The 23,118-nt window shown below is 44.4% G+C and overlaps 2 protein-coding genes across 2 annotated transcripts; both read left to right on the top strand.

The window, feature by feature from the left end:
* The first annotated feature begins 4,680 nt into the window (after window positions 1-4,680).
* PI3 (peptidase inhibitor 3) lies at window positions 4,681-6,323 on the top strand. Its single transcript, XM_017662075.3, has 3 exons — window positions 4,681-4,838; window positions 5,661-5,930; window positions 6,166-6,323. The coding sequence occupies exons 1-2, from the start codon at window positions 4,751-4,753 to the stop codon at window positions 5,927-5,929; spliced, it is 357 nt and encodes a 118-aa protein (XP_017517564.2). The 5' UTR covers window positions 4,681-4,750; the 3' UTR covers window position 5,930; window positions 6,166-6,323.
* A 13,778-nt stretch (window positions 6,324-20,101) lies between these two features.
* On the top strand, window positions 20,102-21,231 carry LOC108398235 (WAP four-disulfide core domain protein 15B-like). The gene is made up of 3 exons (XM_073236562.1): window positions 20,102-20,272; window positions 20,373-20,531; window positions 21,056-21,231. The coding sequence occupies exons 1-2, from the start codon at window positions 20,191-20,193 to the stop codon at window positions 20,528-20,530; spliced, it is 240 nt and encodes a 79-aa protein (XP_073092663.1). The 5' UTR covers window positions 20,102-20,190; the 3' UTR covers window position 20,531; window positions 21,056-21,231.
* The last annotated feature ends 1,887 nt before the right edge of the window (window positions 21,232-23,118 follow it).

The following is a 23,118-nucleotide window of genomic DNA, read 5'->3' as shown; positions in this document are numbered from 1 at the left end:
TGGGGTTCCTGGTACTAAGGAGCCCCAAATAGAAACCCCACTAACCATAATACCTTATCAGGACTGGAGAAGAAGATCAAGGCCATCCTCTCCACCCTCCCATTTGAGAGATGAGGAAACTGTAGGTCAGATACAGTAGGAGGCTGGCTCGAGGATGCACAGTTAATTGCTAACTAGCTGGGACTTATGTCATTGCCTCCCCAGGATCCCCATTCAGTTCCTGGGCCTAGGAAACAAGGCATTACCTCATCCGACCCTGAGAAAGGAAGAGAATATTCCAGTCCAGGACAACTCTTACAAACAGGAAGTTCTTCTTGGGCTTAACTTGAATCACTCATGCTGTCTTCTAAGCTCTCAGGAGAAGAAGGACCTTATATTCTATGAGCTGATGTTACTTTTGAAATTCTAGCATCCTGTTGGCAACTTCATTTAGGAGAATTTTATGAGAACTTTGCTTCTCTATCCTTCATATTTCCCGTAGATGAACATTAGCTGTAGAGGCTTGATGAGGTTCAAGGTCAACTGTTATGTCAAGTTCAGGTGTCAGGAATACTTCAGAGGTGATGCTGTGGGCTTCATATCACATCACCTCAGGAGGAACTCAGGTTTCACCAACCCACTTTTAGTCTGGTAAAAATAGGTTAATGCATTTTAGGTGGTATCCCCAAATACTTCCACTGTAGAAGCATGTTTTCCTACTTATAAGAGCAAATAGACTGTGGGGTGATAATATGGCACCCAGCCAACTATCCGATCTCAGATTCCCACCTAATGATTTTTGGTGGATGATCATCACTTGAATCAAAGATTTCATTGAGGGCTGCAAAAACCCATTGGATTTTTATGGTGATTATATTTAAGGCATAAAGATGTTGGCCAAGATGGCCATCTTTATCTTGTGGAGGCTCCCTGTTTAGGAAGAGCATATCTTTGAAAGATATTTTTTTATTGTGGAAAATTTCAGTCTATTTTTTTGGATCTTTTTAAAAATGTCATTAAGTGAAGTTTTATAGTTTTTTATTTTTCAGGAAAACTGTACATTTCTAAATGCATTTATTTGTCAGTATTTTATGTATTTTGATAATGTTGAATAGGGATTTTTTTTTTAACTACTAGGTTTTCTAACTAGTTGTTGCTAGTATTTAATAATATGAATCACTCTTAGCCAGAGAATTCTTGTAATTATTTAACCTTTCTCTCAGCTATATGTTTGCAGAACTGGGAAAAATAGTGCCACCTAGAAGGTTAATAGAGTTACTGAGACAGTGCATATGCTGTATTTGGTACAGAGCCTGAGACATAGATAATGTTAAAAATATGAATCACAGTTGCCACTTATGGCACCTTCTAATTTGCCAGGCCTGGAGGTCATGCACTGGTCCTGACTTGGACAGGAAGCTGCCCTGCTGTCAAAGTTCTAGCCCAGCCCAGCTCGCCTCCCACCCTCCGGCCTGGAGAAAGGGAAGGGGTGGAGCCAAGGAAGGGCTCGTGTCTTCTTGGAGGGGCAAGAAGAGGCATCAGCTCCTTGTTTGCCCACCTCCACTCTTCAGTCTCAGCTGCCCACCTCTACTCACCACAGGGAACCAACCCCAAAAAAGTTCAATCAAAAAAGTCAACTTCAGAGAAAGACAAGTGCTATGGAATTTCACTTACTTGTGGAATCTAAAAAAACAAACAAAAAACCCCCCATCAAATCATGGAATAAGAGATCAGGCTAATGGTTACCATGGGAGCAATTGGAGGAAGGTGGTCAAAAGGCATGAATTTCCAGTGATGAGATAAATATTTATTACTAAGGATGTAACATACAGCAGGGTGACTGGTTAACACTGTAGGAAAGCAGATGCTAAGAGTTCTTATAAGGAGAATTTTTTTTCTTTTAATTGTTTCTCTATGAGAGTGTTAATTAAACAAGCTTTACCCTGTTGTCTTTTAAGATTTGCTTCTCATTTCTCCTTTTTAAAAATAGGCTTTTTGTATGACTTGTGTGATTTCCATATTTCTTATTTTTAAAATTAGTTGATTTTTCACGGACTAGCTGTTGGAAGGAGTATCTTACTGGAATGGGAGGGGTCGAAGTTGCCTAGGTTTCTTAGTTTTTTAGCTCAAGGGCTCCCTCCTCTGCTGCTACAGTAACAGGCAGTTTGCTACATAGATTTTTTTCTGATTCTTAGGCACTAGTTTGAAACATCGGCCATTGCGGCTTAGAGACATTGCTCCAGCAGTTCAAGATGATACCCTCTCCCATAAATACACCTTCTCTCCCTGATGCAATTTCTTTTTCTTTTCTCTCTACATCTCCCAGTCCTTCTGTCCTACTTTTCTTGGCCACATGTAGCATGACTTGTAATAGCAAAAGATTGGAAACAACCCAAGAGTGCAGTATGTGGGTTTATAGAAAGCTAAGGTAGTCCATAAATGATTTATTGGGAAGCTTTAAAATACACACACACACACACACACACACACACACACACACATGAAATCAGCAGTCAACCGAAGGAATAGAACATTACCAATAACCCAAAACTTAAGCCAACCCGAGTGCATCTCACCCATCCACAGTAGTTCTTCCCTTACTTCCAGAGTTAACCACTAACTATCCTGGATGTCATTTTTATAGTCTCCTCATTTTTATTTATCTCTTTTTGAGTTTTACGATACAACCTATTACTCTTGGTTTTGAGACTTATAACAAGCATATGACTTTACATATTTTCTTTCAAGACTTAACATTTTTCATTCAACATCATTTAAATGAGAGTCACAAGTCATATTGTGACTGTATTTATATTTATAAATGTTATAAATATATTTACATATAAATATAAATGGCTATATTTCTATATTTACAATTGAATTATGTTTAATTATATTAATACGCCTTAACATATTCTTTTTTTTTTTTGTTATTGGTGGTAGTGGTAATGTGGGGTGTTTCCAGTGTTTCAGTATTAGAAATGCTTTTGAGGATGTATCCTGGTAAACTTGTCAAAATACTAGTCTTAGGTATGTACTTAGGAGTATAATTGCTGGCTTATAGATTGTGCACATGTTTAACTTCACTAGCATGATTCCAGACTGATTTTAAACTAGATTGCAGCAGGGTGGACTCTTACTAGTACTGCGTGAGAGTTTCTTTTCTCTACAAATTAGTGAGAAAAAGATACACGACCTAATGTAAGAATGGGCGAGGTAGCAGAAAATCCAGGAGAGTACTTACCTCTGGGGAGGAGGGAGATGGGAGCAACTGGAGAGGAGCACGGATCAATAGGGCACATATACAGGAAATATTCTCCTCTACCCGGCAGCTGAATACAGACTGCCCATTTCAATAATATTCTGGAACGAATATAGGTATGTTCTGCACACTTTTTTGTTTGTGTGATTTATTTGGCAATGAGCATTTTTTAAGTGGCCCAGACTCGAACTTGCTGACGTTTGTTTATATCTCCCTAATGTTTCAACATTGGTAGGCATGTGGTCTGAGTCCCAAGAGACAGAGGAGGCAGATTCAATGAACCTGTTTTCTATTCAGTAGTTAGTCAGCTTTCTTCCCTCACTCTGAACTCAGCACGTCACTTCCACAATTCAGGTTCTGTCTGTGGCACACCCAGCTTTTGGGTATCAATTTGTATTACTCTTGACTTTGGTAGCCATGACAAAAGGCTAACTCAGGCTAGCTTAGGCCGAAAGCCAATTTATTGGGTCATAACCCAACCGTGGGAAAGGGTGTGGGAAGAGCTGGTCTCAGGGTAAAGGGGGATGAAGGACTGGCTGGACCATCAGAATTCTCTTGCCCTCTTTTCTTTGCTTCCCTCAGTGTATTAGATTCATTTCTAACACCTTTACCCAAAGGAGAGACTCCCCGCCTCCGCTCAGTGTCCATTTGTACAAAGGGCTTCAGTAGGCCTGAGACGCAGCCGCCAGGACACACACGCGCCCCACCCGCCACCCAGGACCGGCACCAGGCTTTCGTGATCAGCCTTCCCCATGGGACTCCTAAGTTGATGGTACAAAAAAGGAAGAGTTCTTCAGAAGAAACAGAGCTGTTCTAAGGAGGAAAGCGTCTGTATATACGCTGTAGATGTCCACCTTGCGGGTTTCTCTCTTTCACTGCTGTTGCGAGGGCATCACCCACACTCCCTCCTGCCTTCCTGCTGCACCTCAGGGACCACATGTGATACAACAAAGGCGGCGGTCAGGACCTAGACTTTCGAGGCAGATTTGTCTTTGAGAGTTTTTCTGGGGGATAGGGGAGGAGGAAAAGAGAAGGAAAGAAGAGCCCAGCTTGATCCTGCGAGGGACACCCTGCTAGGGCAGGTCGCTGGGACCTGCAGGGGCAGAGGCGAGAGCACCCTGGCTCTCCGGTCAGAGCCCCGGACCCGCCACTGACTCGCCGAGCGGCCTGGGTTGGTTCCTCCTCTGGGCTTCATATTCTGCCTGGATATGAGGGATGTGATGGTGATGGTGCTGCAGGCCAGCCGCCTGCTTCTCTGTGAGCAGACGGGACAGCTGCCAAGGTGTTCAGGGGAAATGCAGCACAACCTCTGTTACTTCTGCCTTTGAATAACCATCGGGGAAAGCCCCAAGGTCCCTCCCAGGATGGGGGTGGATGTTTCCTGGTAAAACTTAGTAAATGTAGGCCTTGTCCCTGTAAAACCACAGACCCGCCCCTGCCCCCGGGCCAAGCTGGGCTGCATAAAACTGGGGTTGGCCTCAGAGCTTAGCCTTATGCCTTCCTGACAGCATGAGGCCCAGCAACTCCCTGGTCCTGGGGCTGTCCCTCCTGGGTGTCGTCTTTGTGACTCTGGTGGCAGAGGCAGCTGTCACAGGAGGTGAGCGGACAGGAGGCCTGCTGGGGCCGGCTGGGTTGAGGGGAGGTTGTCAGGGGCAGCCTGTGCATGGCAGAGCTGGGGCCCATGCTTCAGCCTGAACAGCAGCTCTCACCATGCTCAGAGAGGGAGGGAAGATGCCCAGTGGACTTCGTCCCCGTACTGAGAGATCAGGACTGTTGAGAAAGAGGCGCTGTTGCCTCGGGTGTGGGTACCTGTGCAGACAGGGCAGTGAAGTGAGGAGGCCAGGAATCTGGGTTATGGGCGTGGGGCCTGCTCTCTGCCTGTCTGCCCCATAAAAGCACCTGAGTAACCAGCCCTTTACAAGGAGGTTATACTCCAACAGGGCCACAGAAACCATGTAGTTTGAAGACCCCCCTTTCCTTGGGACATCACGGAGCCATCGGGAGGGGTGGCGAGTGTGCAGGCAAGCGCCAGAGCAGGACAGAGTCTGGAGCCTGGATCTCCTGCTGTGTATCTTGGGGCTCTTTTCCCTCCACTAGGTTTCCTCAGAGACGACCATGTGTCCCTGCACCCCTGGGAGTCACTCTAGCCTGGCATCGCTCCTGAGAGCCCAGGACTTGGAATGGAGGGAGGGGGAGGAAACATTCACCTGAGGGAATGGTGGTCCTGTGGACATACATGTTCCCCAAAGCCCAGGGCAGCCTTCCGAGGGCACAGACCCCAGCTAGCCCTGGCGACCCTCCCCATCTCAGGTCATGGTTTGGGACCCTGCAGGGAACAGTGGCTGGACGCACAAGAAGGCCTGGATAGTTGAAGCAGGCACACAGGGTCTAAACGTGGGCACTTTGCTTCTTTCAACAGTTCCTTCTAAAGGCCAAGACACTAGCAGCGACCACGTTCTGGTCACAGGACAAGATGCATTTACAAGCCAAGATCCCATCAAAGACCAAGTTCGACGGGAAGTCTCCATTAAGTCTCCAGTCTCCACTAAGCCAGGCTCCTGCCCCAATATTCTGATCCGCTGTGCCATGCTAAATCCCCCCAACAGGTGTCAGAGCGACGCTGAGTGCCCAGGGGCCAAGAAATGCTGTGTGGGCCCCTGTGGGCTGGCCTGCTTGCACCCCCAATGAGGTGAGACCAGGGAGGAGGAGGTGACCCTGAGGGCACAGAGAAGGCCAAGCGCTGGGGAAAGAGCCCAGGTCGGTGGGAGAGAGAATACGGGGAGGTGGTGGAGAGACTGACCGGGTCTTGGAGGCTATCACCCGGATCCCACGAAGGGTGGCCCATGGACTTGATCCTGCCTCCCACTGCCTCTGAGTGCGCCGACCCGCTGAGCCGTGTCTCTGCCTGTCTTCTCTCCTGCCAGGTGGAGCGTGTCTTTGCTGCACCTGTGACGCCCCCAGGGCCATAAGCCCTGGTCTGGTGGCACTCCCCCCTGCCACCCTGCTCATTCTCCCTCTCACCCAGCGTGCCCAGCCTGGCCTGCTGCTCTCATCGAATTTCCAATAAATACCACTTCTGCTCTGTTGGCTTCTGGCTCCTATGACTTCTGGGCCCCTGGATGCTCCTGGGAGATGGTGTGGAGCTGGGACTCCCTCTTTCCCCGTGGAGAGGGAGGACGCATGGGAGCTGCTCCTGGAGTGTGAAGTCAGCAGGGACAGGAACAAGAAACCCATTGGTCTTAGTATTAGACATCCAGTGACAGTCACAAGAGCTGGAGTCTCCGTTTCACCAGGAAATGGAAGTTGGGAACTTTGTCTTTGGCCTTGGGCCAGGGAAATAGAAGATCAAATGTTGCATGAACTGGAGGTTGTTTCTTTTCCTTTCCGACTGGTCCCAGTCCTGGTCTGGCTATTGTCAGCCCTGCCAGTGTGACCACCCAGTCCTGGTTGCTAAACCTGGAGCTCCCTCCTTCTTTTCCTTTAATGTCTCCCTGGGATCTCTATCTTCCCAAGAAGACTTAGAAGGACAGAGGCTGGCAACCCCTGCCGTGAAGCACGTCACCTAGGGGTGCCCGAGCTGCCCCATTAGCACACCATTCCTTTGGGTCAACCACTGTCCTCGGGCAGCTTTCTATTGTAAGAAGTGAATGAGGAGGCAAGACACGCCAAGTCCTGGACCTTTAGTGTGAGCAGTGTTCTGGGAGACACCCAAGATGGTCAAGGGGCAGACCTGAGTGGTGAAGCACCTGGAGGCATGGGGCGAGCACCCTTGAATGACCTCAGGGCTCTGCTGTTGGCCCACCTGCACCACTGCCCTTACTCAGGGAAGCTCAGGGAAGGTCAGAGTTGCAGGACAAGGACCATTTTGCATGGGGCTGAGAGAGCTCAGACATGGGGGTCAGGGCACCTGAGTTCTAGCCCCAGCTTAGCCTCCCCACTTGCTGGGAGACCTCAGACAAATCTCTTTCCCTCTCTGAGTCTCAGTTGTCTATTCAATCTGAGGGGCTTGGATGTAATTGTTCTGGAACTACAGTCTAGCCCTGATGTTCTGGCCCTGAACACTCTGTGTGTGTTGTGAGTGGAGGCAGGGGCAGAAGCTTGGGTTAGAGAACAGAGAGCACAGTGCCCCGTAGCCCCTTCCAGGAGCCCGCAGGCCGGGGCTTCCCCCTTGTGCAGGGGATTGGCTGCACTGTGCTAGAGCTATAATACCAGGGAACTTAGAGACAGGTGAGAGCAGTGCCTGGGCTTCTGGCCTAATGCAAAACACACCATTGGTGGTAAAAATACTTTATGCATTTAGTGTTTTCTCTGTTCCAAGTTCTATACTAAGAATATTATCTGTATGTCTTATTATTCTTAAGAAACCTCTCAGATGCATATTCTACACATGCCTGTAATTTTTTAACAGTGAAACCATTAGAGTTCAGGAACAGCACAAAGTCACACTAAGTTATGATTAAATCCTATTTTTATTGTAAACTAGCAATAACCAGAAAATGGAACAGAAAAAAATATCCCACTTATAATATCAACAGAATTATAACATTCCACAAATGAAACTTACAAGAGACAGATAGAATGTTAAAAATGAAATCTAAGCAATTGTCCGTGTGACACATGAAAAAGTCTTGAATAATAAAGAATGTGCTTCTGAATGGAGACATTCTATATGGTGAAGGTATTATTTATCTGTTCTATTTTGTCTCTTTCCTCAGCTCTACTGAAACAAATTGGCATGTAACATTAAGCTTAAGGTGTGTGATGTGATGATTTGATACACTTGCATACTGTAAAATGTTTACCACAATAAGGATAGTTAACACATTCTACACTCACATGATTACCATTTTTATTGTTGTTATAAAGTTCTACTTTCACAGCAACTTTCCAGGATACAACAAAATATTGTTAGCTATAGTCGGCATGTCATACATTAGATCCCCAGGATGTATTCATCCTAAAGCTGGGAGTTTGTATCCTTTGACCAACATCTCCCCATTTCCTCCACCCTCAGCCCCTAGCTACCAGCATTCTACTCTGTGTCTATGGGTTTGATGATTTTAGATTCAATGTAAGTGAGATCAAGCAGCGTTTGTCTTTCTCTGTCTGACTTATTCATATAACATATTGCCCTTAAGGTCCAGCCATGGTGTCAAAAGTGCAGAAATTCTTTTTTATGTAGCTGAATACTATTCCATTATATACATGCACCACATTTTTTTCATCCGTTCATGTCGATGGACACTTGGTTTTTTCCATTTTTTGGCTATTGTGAATGTTGCGGCAATGACCGTGGGGTGCAGATATCTTTGCAAAATAGCGCTTTGAGCTCCTTTGGTTATATGCTGAGAGGCGGGAGTGCTGGACCATATGGGAGTTCTACCTTTAATGTTTTAAGAACCTCATGCTGTTTTCTACAGTGGCTGCACCAATTTACATTTCCACCAACAGTGCACAAGGGTTCCCTTCTTTTCACATTCTTGCCTGTATTTATCTCTTTTTCTTTTTGAGAGTAGCCATTCAGAGGTGATGTCTCACTGTGATTTTGATTTGTATTTCCCTGATGATTAGTGATGTGGAGCATCTTTTCCTGTGCCTGTTGGCCATTTGTGCATCTCTTTGGAAAACTGTCCACTGTCCACTTTCCAGTTGAATTCTTTGGATTCTTTTTTTACTGCTCAATTTATCCATTAAGTGTAATGTATTCTAAACCCCATTTTTGGAGAGTGGTGAGAATAGTGGTGGTTACTCAAGGAACTCTAAACACTGTGCATAAGTGCATAGAGAAAGATAAATTCCTGTGGATGCCCATGGAAATTTGATAAATCAAAATGATGATTAATTTGAGGGGTCTCAGTTCTCCCTACCAAGCAATGGGAGCTGCTGGTACTAAGGACTACAGGCTTGTCTGAGGAGTGCTGGGGCCAGGCCAGGGCCGGAAACCCACGTCCTCATAAAGAGGTATGAGACCCAGCATGTTGCACTTTGCTGGCCCCCACAGCCTCCCTGGTGATTCTGGCACCTGATTGAACAATGACTTCTTCAGGGCATAAGGACACCAAAAAGACTGTGGATAGATGTACTTTCCCCTTTTGCTTGATCCCAACTTTAAAGGCCCTTTGGGGAGAAGTGCCTTTCCCAGTTTTACTCAGCAAAATCAGAGCTGGTTGCATATCATCCGGACCAGGGTTCCAGCCATCTCCCTCCATTCTATGGAACTGGCTGATCTGATCAAACCTTTCAAGTGCAAGTTTCTCTGATGCCAAGAGATGCCTGAGCATTTGTCTTCTGATCCATGGAGCTGCCGTTATTTTCCAATCATTTTTCATTTCAAGGGAAATTATTTATTCAAAGAGATAGGGGTTTACAGCATGATGAGGGACTCATCTGGGGAGACATGACCTTGGACCAAGTATACAGTGGTTTTATCCCCATTTTCGCTAGTTCAGCCCATCTGGGAGACTGTAGCAGGCAGAGCAAAGAGTCTTTCCATCCCCAGTCAGACTCCAGACTCATATTCCTTCCAGGTACCCTCTCATCTTGATTCCCTACTGGATGCCAGAAGCAGGCAATACTGTTATCCCCCAGACCTCTGTGTGCCAATACCCTTAGGCTTAGAGATGCTCTGCACTCTCTCTGAACCTCAGTAACACCATCTATAGAAGAGAAGGCCAGAACATGTGGGTGTTCCTGAGCCCTTTTCTCTGAAAATCCAAACCACCTAGAGCTCAATATGGGCAGATCTGACCATAGGAGTAACTCTGGGCAGGGAGTCAGAAGGAGGTTAAGAAGGAGAGGATTTGTGACTTCCAGGCATTATAAGGTCACAAAAAATGCCATTTGAGCAATTCACAGTGTCTTGGTGGGAATAACAGATATTAAAAACATTCAGTGCCCATGGGAAGACTCACATTCCTGCATCCTACTTCCATAGACCCTGAGCTCCTCTCTGAAGGTGGGAGACCCCAGCCCTTCATGGTCATCCTGAGGCAAAACAATAGAGCAGTTGCTGCAAAGGTTAGGGGGAGCTCCAGGCACTTGTATGTGCTACTGAGAATAGGGACAGGGGGACTCTCATGAGTGTCATCTCTCTCAGGGCCCCAGTGATGGGAGGCGAAACGTGGACCCCGTGTTTATCAGCTCTTGGCACTTTTACTGCTTAACAGCCTTCCATCTAGGGTCAAACAAGACAGTACACTCTGAGATCATCATTAACCACCTCTTCATGATGGAAAACCTGAGGCCCAGAGAGGAGGATGAAGGGCTTCCTAAGTCACAGAATGCTTCTAGCAACATTGGGTCCAAGGCTGAGATGGTCAAGATGTCAAGATGACTTCTTGACAAGGTCACATGGATGGTTTCCCGTGGTCAGGACCCTGAAGGGTGGTCCACAGGATGAGACTGTCATTCTTGAGTGATGGAACAGTGCAAGGTAATGCATCAGTGGAATGTCAATCAGGGAAGATGGTGTGGATGGAAGCAGTTTGGCTAAGATGATCTTCTGCAAATTTGTTAGGCCAGCTCTTCTCAGTGGGGTGTTCAGTTCCCACTCTCTTTCTTTTCAGTTATCTCCCTGTGTTTTTAAATATGATCTCGTAACATTCAGAACAATGGCTGTGGTGGAATTTCTCAGCCTCTTTCATTGTGGAAGGGACTAGTGGAGGCTTTAAAGACAATCTTTCCAGGTCCGTCATTTTCAGTTGAGAGAACTAAGGCCCAAGAAGGGGAAGAATGTGTACAAAGTTCAGATGAAGTCAATATGCTTCAGGAAAATGGAATGGAGGCAAAATGACTTTCGCATTTGTGTTTAATGATCAATGAGATGGTATCTTCACACTGATTGGGGTGTTAACATTTTTCCTCTATGAATCCCCTTTTAATACCCTTTGCTCTCTTTTTTATTGGGCTCTTCCAATTATTTTTATTGCTTTGTGAGAACTCTTCTTATATAAAAAAAATCCACCACTTGCTGTCATACAATTAATATCTATTTTTCTGATTTGCTGTTAAGTTTTACTTAAGTTATACAATATTTTCCCCTTATAAATGGTTTCCATTTCTGTACCATCTAGTTTTTATTATTCTTAGGAAAATATTCCCCAGCTGAGTACCCAAAATAGATATATATTCACCAGACTTCTGGGGTAGCTGGTTTCCTGGTGTCCTTATAAATTTAAATCTTGAACTACATTCTTGCACAGCTATAGAATTTGACAATAAGAACAATAAAACCATGTATACCTCATGACTTCAATAGGACCAGAAGACATAAAGTAATAAAAAGTTTAAATTACTTTTACTGAAAAAACTCCTGATCTTCAAAAAGCTTGCCTCTAACTTTGTCAAAAGGAAAGGTGGGGTCCAGGAATATGTGTAAAGAGGAGAAGAGAAGACTGGAGAGAGCTTACGATTGACTAGAATCATCCTCAGAAAGAAGACATCTCCATTAAGTGTGAAAATTCCAGAAAAGATCCACAGAGGACCATGGAGTCCTGTGTACTAGTGCACTCACTGTACCATTGCTTATGTCTTACGTTTGTGTTACATTTGTGATAGTGAAGCAATCTATGGATACATTATGATCAACTGAAGTTTGTACTTTATTCATATTGCCTTAATTTTTATCTAATGTTCTTTTTCTTTTCCAGGATCCCACCCAGGATATCACATTACATAACTGTCAGGAGTCTCTAGGCACCCCTTGGCTGTAACGGTTTCTCAGACTTCCCATGTTTTGATGACCTTACCGTTTTGAGGAGTACTGGTTAGTATTTTGCGTACTGTTTCTCAATTGGGTATGTCTGATATTTTTCTCATGGTTAGACTTGGGTTATGGGTTTTTTGGAGGAAGACCACAGAGGGGAAGTATTTTCCTCATCAGATCATATCAAGGGTACATACACTGTGAAGTTGACTTATCACTGATGATGTTGACCTTGATCACTAGGCTGAGGTTGGGTCTGTCAAGCTTCTATAGTTAAAGTTACCTTTTTTCCTCCCTCTTTCCATATTCTTCTCTTAGAGAGAAAGACACTATGCATATGCCACACCAGAGATACTCTTTGAAGGGAAGAAGCTCTACATATTGTTTGGAATTAATCTGTACGAGAGATTTGTCTATTCACCCTCATTTAGTCACTGAACTATTTATTGGTGTGGACACATGGATATTTTATATTTGGGGTTTATTTTGTTTTACTGCTCAGATTGTCAGAAGGACACTTGTAATGTTACCAAATTACCAACCACAATTCACAGTAAAGATGTGCATTGTAAGTATGTAAGTCCCATATGACACAAATACCACTCCCCTTTATAAAGAAGTAGCTGCATACTGTGCAAGGAGACGTAGACTGAAGCACATCAACAGTAGAATTTAATGCCCTGTTAGCTTCCTGCTCCCTTAGGGCCCTGATCTGCAAGATATGGCTCACGGGTTTATGAAGATTCAGGCTCGGCCACATTATAAGATGACAGTGTGTGTGTCCAGGCAGGGTGATCACAGCCAGAACCACATCTCAACAACCGTGTGACGTGGACACTTCTGCTGCAGCCCAGGACACGCACCCTGGCCTCTAGGGCCCTGAATCAGTGCTGCTGTGGACATTACTCTGTTGCCCTGGGAAAGAATGTCCTTCGTCCCTGCTGCTTTGGGTCCCTCAGGGAGCATCTAAGTGCCAGGGGAAACTAGATTTCCTGAGCGTTATTGTAGTGCAGCCCTAGGTCTCAGGGCTGAATGAAAGTGAACCTGATTTGTTCAGTTTCTGAAGTGGGAGGCTGGCTCTCTCGTCAAGACACCCGTATGAACTTGAAAGGGAGGTGCCCAAATATAAGAGAAGGGAATTCCACATCATGGGCAGTCAACAAACATAAACATCCCCTACACTGTGGATTTGTACAGGGCTCCAAACTCCCCATGAAACTCCAGGGGCCCTTTACATTGGCAGCTATAAAGGGAATGCCTAAACGTTGCCACCTCTGAAACAGAAGGCCACGCTCCCTAGACACCATGGAAGCGTCCCTAGGAAAGTGTCTTCTCACATTGGGCCTGACAGCAAGAAACCCCTGTTAGCAGTTGCTCCATCAGCAGGCATTTATTTCACAAGGTCACTTTGGCCCACATCCACTGTCCTGCCCCTATTTGAACTGCAGGTTACAATCTCATCTGTCTACACTAGATGATCCTTGGTCTTCCATGGTCTGTGGCCTAGTGTTTTAGTGAGGACACTGAGTCTTCAATAATACCCGCCCACAGTCTTGTACTCCCAAATCTCAAAAAAGCACACCCCTGCTGCCTCTGGACAGGTTGATGTCCCATCTTGTCCACATTGCCAAGGCCTTGAACATCCCTTCAATCCCTCTCCCTGAAAGTGAGATGCTGCAGCCACTGGGAGCCAGAATAAATTTTCACTTCCTCCTTTCTGTGCCTGCTTCTTACTCTCCCTCGTCCTCAGGCACAGTACAGGGTCTGGGCAAGTGCTGCGTGAAGCAGTACCAACACATAGGCGGTGGCTGCAAAGAAGACAGGGAGAGCGGGTCCAAACTTTCCATTGTCTTTGGGGCACACGGGCTCCACCTCCCACTCCCAGACTGACCTGCTTCCTAATTATAGGAACGGCGTTTGTGTGCTTAGAAGTCAAGACAGTTGCCTAAACCATTCTCCTTCCCATCGTGAGCATCAGAGCACCCTATGCATCCTCCCATTCATCTGTGTCCAGCCCCGGCTTCTGCCCTTTAGTTTAACCAGCGGTACAAAGGGGATGGAGCAACAAGGCTTCCCAGGCCTTCCGGCTGGCATACTCTAACCACTTTCTACCTCAGAAAGGCATTTTCAGCTCTGGGCATAGTGGTGAGGAGAGAGCAGGAATGACGGGAGAGATGAGACGTTCTGGGGCAGCCCGATAGAAGGGAAATTATCCAGACTAGTTGAGGTGCCCAGGTGGGCAGTGCAGTTAGAAAATATATTGTTAATTGAAAACAGTTCAGCTGCTACCATGTCCTCCCCTCACGTGGTGAGCTTCTTGCTGAGATGAAACCCTCATATCATATCTGCAGGCTCTGTGTGCACCCTGGGAGTTGAACAGCCAGGGTTGTTGATACTTTTAGGACATTCTTTGGCTGCTTCTCAGGCTCCCCTTGTCCAGAACCTCTGCAGATGAGGAGACTCGGTTCTAGCCGGCCATGTGCATCTGCCCCCAGGAGTCCAGCATGACAGGGTGAGGCAGTGTCCAGGTGCTTCTCAGCTCATCACAGACGCCCTGAACCTCCACCTCCCATCAAATTTAGAGTTGGAAGTCCCCTTTGACATAATCCAGGCACACTCATCTCGCAGATGGGAAAGTGGAAGTTAGGGATGCCATCAGAGTTCACTGGGAGTCAAGGACAGAGCTGGGCTGGGAACCCAAGAACTCCAGGGCAATAGCATGACTTACACCAAAATGTAGCATCAAAGATAATGTAGATTTGGGGAGAAGATGAGAATTCAACTACAAAGTAACACTCCACAAAATGCCAAGTCAGCCATTTTCACAAGACATTCCACGTCGTTTTGGTGTTCTTGCAATGATGTCACTATTCTTCTCCTGCTGATTGACTCTTCACCAGTTGGAGACCTTTGCTTAGACTCCGGGAGTCTTTCTCAAACAAGAAAGGTCCTAAGAGATCAAGCCACGCATTGTACAGCAACCAGTAAGACAGAGACCAGTAGCAGCTGGAATTGACCCAAATCAGCAATGGGCTAACCACTCTCACAGGCAAAAAACACCCAAAAGAATCGTGTTTGTTTCTAATCCACATTTCTATAACTATGGACAGATTTTATTTAATTTCATATACATATTATCCACTTTGCATTGCGTTTTTGTAAACCACAAATTCATTTTTCTATTAGGTCATCAGTTTTCTTTATTGCATTGAAAAAGGTCTTTCAACATAAAAACAATATATATTCCCATCATATGTATTTACTCATATTTTTTCTATTTCTAATTGTTCTTAGTGTATGATTGATTTTTTCCTACAAAAGTTTTCATTTGCATGTGGTTAAATATAAGTTGACTTTCAGAAAATCATCCCCATATTAGTATTACACAAAACTTCAGTTAGATTTTGTTTGCATATTTTTATAGTTCAGTTTTTCTGTTTAAATCTTTGATCACCTAAACTTATTTTGATATAATGGGTTGGACAGAAATCCAGTATTTCTCCCTGAATTGCTGACGATCTGTCTCAATGTCATTGACTGAACTAGCTACCATTTCTCTCATGAAGTGGTATTCTGCCTTTATCCTTTATAAATTCCCATAGGTTTTGAGTTTCTCTTTTCTCCAGTTGATATGTGTATGTATTCCTTCACTATTACCATATGTTCTAATTATGCTGGTATATCTTTATGACAGTTTGATGGCATTAAGCTGTGTCATTGGGCTCATTGTGGCGATCATTTCAGTGTATACAAATACTGAATCATTATGTTATATACCTGAGGCTAATATGTTACATATCAATTATGCCTCAATAAAAATAAAATAAATTCCTGACAGCATCTAGCACAGAGGGAAAAACATGTCATTGAGTAACTCCTTCTCCCATGATAATTTATCATCAATGTGTTCCTGGAAAATCTCAAATGCTTACTTTACCAGGTACTATTTAGAATAATTTTAAGTCATGTACAAGCCCCAACTATTGGTTATTTTTTTGTGAACTATATAGTCTAAGAAACATTGTATCTGCTTTTGTGAATGGGGTCTTCCTTTTGACTATGTTTTCTGGCTGGTTGTTGTTATAGGAATGTTACTTGATCTGTGGCATACAGCACCCTATTATTTGGAATGGCCTTGAGAGCATTAGAAAAGCAGGGCCATTCCAGAAGCCTTTCTCTCCAGGGTAGACTGCCAAAGAATCAAAAGCGTAATAAAATAAGACAAAGAGCCTTTAAAAACAGACTTTGAAAACTTTCAGACAATTCTGTGGAATGCACTTACAGATGAAATAGAATGAGATTTGTTCTGACCCCTCATAAATAGGCTTCTACTTGAAACAGGGCACTTACCAGGAAAAAAACAGATTACTGTGGGAAATCACAATTAAGGGATTTCAAACACGTTCCTGAATATGTTTACTAGGACAGTCTTTCGACAGTCTCCATGCACTTCTGAGGCTCAGTGGTGAAAAACAAAAAAAACAAAACCCAAACATACAAAGAAGGATATTGGCATTATGGGCTTCTATGAGCTCCCCTAACTATGATTTACTGGATTCTACAAACACCACTGCCTTGTTAGAGAGCCTTGGACTCTTCATTTTGAGAGATGAAGGAAAAAAGAGATGAAGGGTCTGGGACTACAAAAAATAAAAGTCAAAACATTTTTTGAAAGGTTGAAATTATCCAGAGAAGATAGCTGAAGCGTTTAGTGTTGCTTGTTAAGGAAAAAAGTCACAAAATCTGTTATTCTTGAGGGAAGCCACAAAAGCGGTTATTCTTGAGGGACAACTCACCTGACACCACCCTCCATCAGAGACCTAGAGTTCACCAGCACTACACAGTTTTTGCTGAGTCAAGGAACCCCGACATTCTCTCTCCAGGCTCTTTATGCACCCAGGGGTAGAGCAGTGAGCGTCCCTGATAACTTGGGCACACTCGAGCTGCTTTCCAGGACCTTGCAGACTCTGTTCTAGCCAACCATGTGTGCCTGTCCCCGGGAGACCAGCATGTCAAGGGGCTTGGACAGGCACCGAGTTTTTGCAGTTTATAACAGATGCCCTGATCCACAACTTTACATTTCATTTGGAGTGGGAATCCCTTTTGACATGATCCAGAAAATGGCCTTTATCTTACAGAAGGGAAAAGTGTTTAGGAGTCAAAAGCAAAGCTGGGAATGGTCACTATTATTCTGATTTCAAATCATTTTTCTTTCCATAGGATGTAGACCAAGGCAGGAGGATTTCAAAACCTTTTGCAAATGACTATTAACAGATTGGCTTGGCCTGACCCTGAACTAAGCATAAGGTTATAGAGTAGCAATTCCAGACCAATACAAGCCAAAGTGTGGAATTAAAATAAATGCATCAATTGCAACATTGTTTATAATTGGAAAATTTTGGACACAACCTAAATGGCCACACATAGGAGACTAACTGTATTAATGATAATGATGGTATAGCTATACAACAAAAAATATGCTGCTATTAAAAGGAATGAGGACAACATTTGCATCTATCTAGTTACCTTTACTGATGTTCTTTATTTCTTTTTATGGCTTTGAATTACTGTGTAGTGTTCTTATTTCTCCTCCAGGACTCCACGTAGCGTTTCTTGTAGGTCATGTCTAGTAATGATGACATCCTTCTGTTTTTGTTTTTCCAGGAGCATCTTAATTTTTCCCTCATTTTTGAAGGGTAGTTTTGCTGGACATAGAATTCTTGGAGACCAACATTACTTCAAATACAAGTGGCAGAGAGGGTGGGCTTTGCTGTACTAGCTGAACCAGATGATGACACTAATGAGTGCCCCTGTCAGCCATCCTGCTCCTGTGTGTGTTAATGCAGAGTTTGTACTTTCTCCCAACCATTTCCTCCTCCACAGTCTTAAGGAATTTTCTACATGAGCTTTCCAACTATGATTTTCTCATCTTGTTGCTCTATGTTAAATCATCTGGACCTAGCACTTAGTGGGCCTAGAACAGGAGTTTTGGGACAACTTTCTATACTTCTTTCATGATATTTGTACAGTTTAGCTTTTCTACCTATTAAAATAACTAAGGTAATTAATTTTGTTACATTCCTTATGTTGTTGAATAGTTTTGTATAAAATGGAGCAAAACACTTTAAAATTCCCCTCTTCTGTTCTTTAAGTGTATTACTTTCCCATTCTCATATCAAATTTTATGCATTTTAATATTTTTCTTGGTTTTTCCAGGAGGATCTTTTCTTTCCCCATCATGATACCATATCAAGAATTTACTCACCACTCATACCATTTTTCTACTTTCTAAATTATAGCTTACTTCATTTTTATCAATATATTCTTTTTCATCTTGAAATACTTCTTTTCAAGTTTCATTGAATTCTATTCTATGTGTATAGTCTTATGTAATTTTTAGTTTGCAATTTCCTGGCTTGTTTTTCCAAATCTTCAGTCTCTTTGTTTTATCTGATCTTTTGCACACAGGATTAGACAAGGGTTTACTTCTTTGATCCACAAATAAAATCAGTGCTGTCAGAAACTTTCTTCTACTATCAGCATGGAATGGAGTGGTTTCTGGTATTTTCTCAAGGGAGCTGTGGGAAGGAATGTGGACGCAGGCAGGGCACAATAGTCAATTATAGTTTAGGAATATTTCATCCTAATCTGCTGAGGCCTGTGCCCTAAGGAAATATTGCCTCTCAGGTGATATTATGACCCTTGGGAAAACAGATAACCATAGTAGGAGCTCAGAGTGAAACTATATAGCTCACATATCTTGTGTTTGATAATTTAGTAATTTTTAATCTACATTTTTTATGTAAAAACTTGGTTGGTGTTTCTTTTTTATCCCTTACATACAGCATTCCCTACAGGCAGATTAGGATTTTAAGAGAGAATTATTAGAAATATGTTTTCAAGCTGTCCTTCCTCCAGAACTACCTCCATGGTGTTCTGAATGCATATATGGTCATTATTGGAATACTCACACTTATCCTGTGGTCTGTCCACATGCCACTCTTCAAGGTCAAGGTAAAGGTGTGTTCTCTGTACCATTCAGGACCTTTTCACATTTGCAGAAAACTTCACTTCTCTAATAGGGTAGAAATAACTCTCTGTGCATCCTATCTCAATATATTAATAAGTCCATGAAATGTTTGGCAAATATTCCTCATAGCCTATTGGGCTGTAGATGTTTACTATTTACACAGAAAATTAACTCATTTAAAATCAACTTTGTTGTTTAGGTAGATTTAACAAAAAGAACCCAATAGGGAAACCAACACTCATACTTCTTTATCCAGTAATTCCTAGCACCATTAAAACATGTTAAATTCCTACCATCCTTTGGAAATGTCTCTGGAGCTCAGTGCACCATCCAGATACACCCCCAACTCTTGCTGCTCAACTCAAGTCAAATTCAGACTTCCTGAATAGGTTACATCCGTTCTGTCCTCCAACTGACAGCTGTATTAATCTTCTCTAATTGAAGTTGCTAGCAGTATCTGAAGTCAGTAAAGTACTGGGCTCATGTCAGTCTTTATCATGATGAACTTCATAGCCAGTTTTGTAATTGGTGCATACCATTTATTTCTTGAAACCTTCTTTCTTTGGCTTCCATTAAGTTGCATTATCTTCACTGTCTTTGTGTATAACTGTTTTGTCTCAGGTAAAACAAAGGTATCTCAAGCTCATTTTGAAACAAGAAGTACAGGGTTATATCTGTGATGGAGTATTTAAATTATGGCATCATTGAAGGACTCATAAAACTTAGAATTTGAAGGCTTGTTCAGCCACTGATTAATTTTGCAGACTGAATTTCTTCTGTAAATACGGGAGGCTTAGCATCATGGTCTCTACTTGATAAAGATTTGCTGGCGCCTATGAAGGGAAGACAAAGGCTTCTGAAATCAGCAGCGACGGGCGGGGTTAAAATTGTTCCAGATACACAGCGAGAAGAGTGGGGTTTGTCAGACCTGATGAATGCCCTGGGGAAGACGAGTGCCTCCAAACCCACTCCATAAGGCAGGAAGTAGTAAGGGATCGGGAAAGAGGGAGCACGTGCGGGGTCTCAGCAGCTCTGCCCCCGAGGCCATTACAATGCCACTTCCGGAGGCGACGTGAGAGGAAACGGCTGTTCCTTTCCGGTCAGGTCAAGGCCCTCTGACCTTGGGCCCTGGGGCCGAGAGCTCCCCCTGCTGGCACGCCTGGCCGGAGCCCATGTAAATGGCGCCCGCGCGCCTCCTGCGCGCTGGGTGTGGTAATGGAGCTGAGCGCCCGTGTCGGCCCCTCCGTGATCATCCTGCTCCTCTGCCCGCGCACGGCGCAGCCCGGACAGCGGAATGGCCCTCGGGGGGCGCGGCGGGGCGTGGCTGGGGTGGGAAACGTTTCCTCGGAGGAGTCCACGGGCCGCGTCCCCGCTCACCCCGCGGCATTTTTCCTCAGCTGTCAAGAAACCCGGATACTGCCCCGAGTTGTTCCTTCCCTGCCCTTTCGCCCTGTTCACCCTGTGCCGGCGCGATAGAGGTTGCAGGGGGGCCAAGAAGTGTCGCTTTTTCAATTGCAGGAGGCAGCGTGTGGAGCCGTGGTCGAGTCTGGACTGAGGTGAGAAGGCCGCCCCTGCGGGTCTTGACTTTGCCCCGGAAACGTCCCCGAAGCGCCAGGTGTCCCCGAGGTTGCTGAGCGCTGTCAGTGCCCTGGGAAATCACGGAGAGCAGAGCTTTAAATTGGAGTCTTCACTGAAATTTGAATCAAGGAAAGTAAAGAGAGAGGCCCGACAGACCCGCTTTCTCAGTGCACAATTCATTTCCTGTAGTGGCCATCACGGTGCTCTCCAAGCTCAGCGGTTAACGGAATTTTTATTATGACTATGTTCATGCGCCATTGTTTTTCTTACAGTTTATAATAATGAATCACTTTCCTCTTCACAGTTGTTGAGGTAAGGGATTATACAATTGCAATTCCTTAGGAGGCCTGCCTACAGAATTCCCAATCCCCAGGCAACCCATCTCTGTGCCCTTGGGAGCAGAACGTCCAGCAGATTTCAGACCAGTGTTCTGGTGACCCAGTCCATGTCCCCTGCACTGTGGGCACCCTCCCAGATCTCGGATTCTCTCTTCTTTCCCCAGGGAGAAACTCCCTGCTAACCAGGCCTGAGAAGACACTGGTACTATAGACTCAGATGTGGATAATTGATCTTCAATTCTTCTAGGCTCTCTTCAGTCCCAAGACTTCATTTTATCAAGAGTTAAGTGTTATCAATATGAAAACAACACAAAGAAATAAAGTTATATATTTAAAACAACGTGTGAATCTGTGACTGCTGGATCTCTCTCTGCCTTCAGCCTTCTAGGGCTCCTTTGGGATTTGTAAAAAAGGATGGGGTTACTGTTTCACATTTAACTTTGATCAGTTCCTGCACTTGTATTTTGCTGATGTTTCTTTCTTTCAGCTTCTCCAGAAACTCAGATTCTCTGTCAGTCAGATTTCAGGGGCATTGTTGAATCCAGTTTTCTATAGGTTCATAGTTTGAATGCTATGAATGGTGTACATGTCGCCCTGGCATGGAGGACCCACCTGTTTGCTTCATTGTCTCTGGTACTGCCAGTGGCCCTTTCACTGTTGGGATAGAATGATTTAGGATTAGATTTGGGACTTGGGTTGGAATTGGAGCAGGACATGCCTTAATTCTAGGCTACTTTAGGGTCTAAAATTAAAACCATCAGAAATCAGGGAAAGTAAATCCTGTCTGTGGATGAGCTTGGTTACCTTGAGTCTTAGCTTGACAGTGGAGCCCCCAATCTACCTCGTAATGAAGTGTTATTTAGCCTTTATTTTCTCTTTCTGCTGCTCTGTCATTCAGTCTGGATTAGGGATCACACAGGGATACCAGGTCTTGGAGAATGATCTTCAAAACAAATTATTTTTCTTTGATGTATTTTAAACAAATATTTGGAAAATGATTCCCTAGAAGGTCTTAAGTTAACATTTTTTATTTTCATCACAATTTACATAGTGGCAAGTGATAAAATGTTGGGCATATGATGAATACTGTCATTAAGATAAAATGAAGACCTCACTCTCTTTAGTTTCCAATGGAATCAAATTACCCTCTTCATTTAATAGTTGTATCTATTAGAAATAAACATGTTTTTTCTTTTCCTAATCTTCTGCCTCCCCGCTTGCTTTCCTTTTATTGTTTGAACAATTCAAACCAAAACAAAGAGGTGAGTGGGTTCATTTGAGTACTCTCAAAAGCAGATGTCAGGACAAGGTCTGATAATCAAATTTATTGACGAAAAGGCCTGGGAGAGGTAAGTAGGAGATAAAGACAAGGACAGCCGTCAGACCCCAAAGTAGTGCAGACTCCTGTGAAGGAAGAGGGTAGAATGCAGGGTTCTGGAAGAAGGGTCTCAGAATACAGGGCAATATTAAGAAAGTGTCAGCTGAAAGAAGGTGTTTGAATCAAAGTCACCTAGCAAGAGAGTCCCATGTCTCTCAGAATGGGTTGGAGATGGAGGTGACGATCCCCTCTTCCTTTCCTAGGGCAGGAGCTTCCACTGGGCATCCTAGGAAAGGTGATCCTGACAAACAGGGACAAGTTCTTTGCGAGGGCTTCCTCGGCGGTGTGTCTGCACCAGCTGCAATCAGCCTCTGACGGAAGAGCCCTGTCAGCCACATTCTTCATCCCATTCCCTCTCCGCATCTATCTGGGTGTCTTTTCATTTCCGGTTCATGTTCATTTTTACTATTCTATCTTACTACCTCTCTTTCTTTGTCTATCTATCCTTCTGTCTGAAACTGTCCATTTTTGTTGGGATATTTTCGTGTTTCTGTGTGGCTTGACCTCTCCCTGGGCCAGGAACACCTGCGTGTGAACCCGCCTCACTCCCTCCTGAGCCAGTGACTCCTCACTGGCCACCAATCAGGCTGACCTTAGCTCTCTTTGCATTTCTGGGGACTCCTTTCACCTCCTGGGAAGATGCTCTCTCATGCACCTCTCCGCTGGTCCATGTTGTCTTTCTTCAGAGGAGAAGAAAGCTGGAGCCTGCCTCCTAGTGAGTGAGCTGGAGCCCCTCACTGGTGCGGGTTTGAGGGCCCTCATGTGCGGATGGATGTGCTCAGAGAAGCAGCGCTGCCTGGCGCAGCTGCGTGCACTGCCGGGATCCTGCAACGGTCTCAACCTTGGTGA

Source organism: Manis javanica, chromosome 5 (assembly GCF_040802235.1).
Source record: "Manis javanica isolate MJ-LG chromosome 5, MJ_LKY, whole genome shotgun sequence".
NCBI classification, from domain to species: Eukaryota; Metazoa; Chordata; class Mammalia; order Pholidota; family Manidae; genus Manis; species Manis javanica.
Note: the sequence above shows the minus strand (reverse complement) of the source record. Positions and strands in the feature narration are given on the sequence as shown.

Bases quoted from the DNA above. Each gene is read 5' to 3' on its own strand.
- PI3 (XM_017662075.3), top strand. From the start codon at position 4,751: ATGAGGCCCAGCAACTCCCTGGTCCTGGGGCTGTCCCTCCTGGGTGTC. The intron at 4,839-5,660 runs GTGAGCGGACAG...TTCTTTCAACAG, and splicing joins AGAGGCAGCTGTCACAGGAG to TTCCTTCTAAAGGCCAAGAC.
- LOC108398235 (XM_073236562.1), top strand. From the start codon at position 20,191: ATGGAGCTGAGCGCCCGTGTCGGCCCCTCCGTGATCATCCTGCTCCTC. The intron at 20,273-20,372 runs GCCCTCGGGGGG...ATTTTTCCTCAG, and splicing joins GCAGCCCGGACAGCGGAATG to CTGTCAAGAAACCCGGATAC.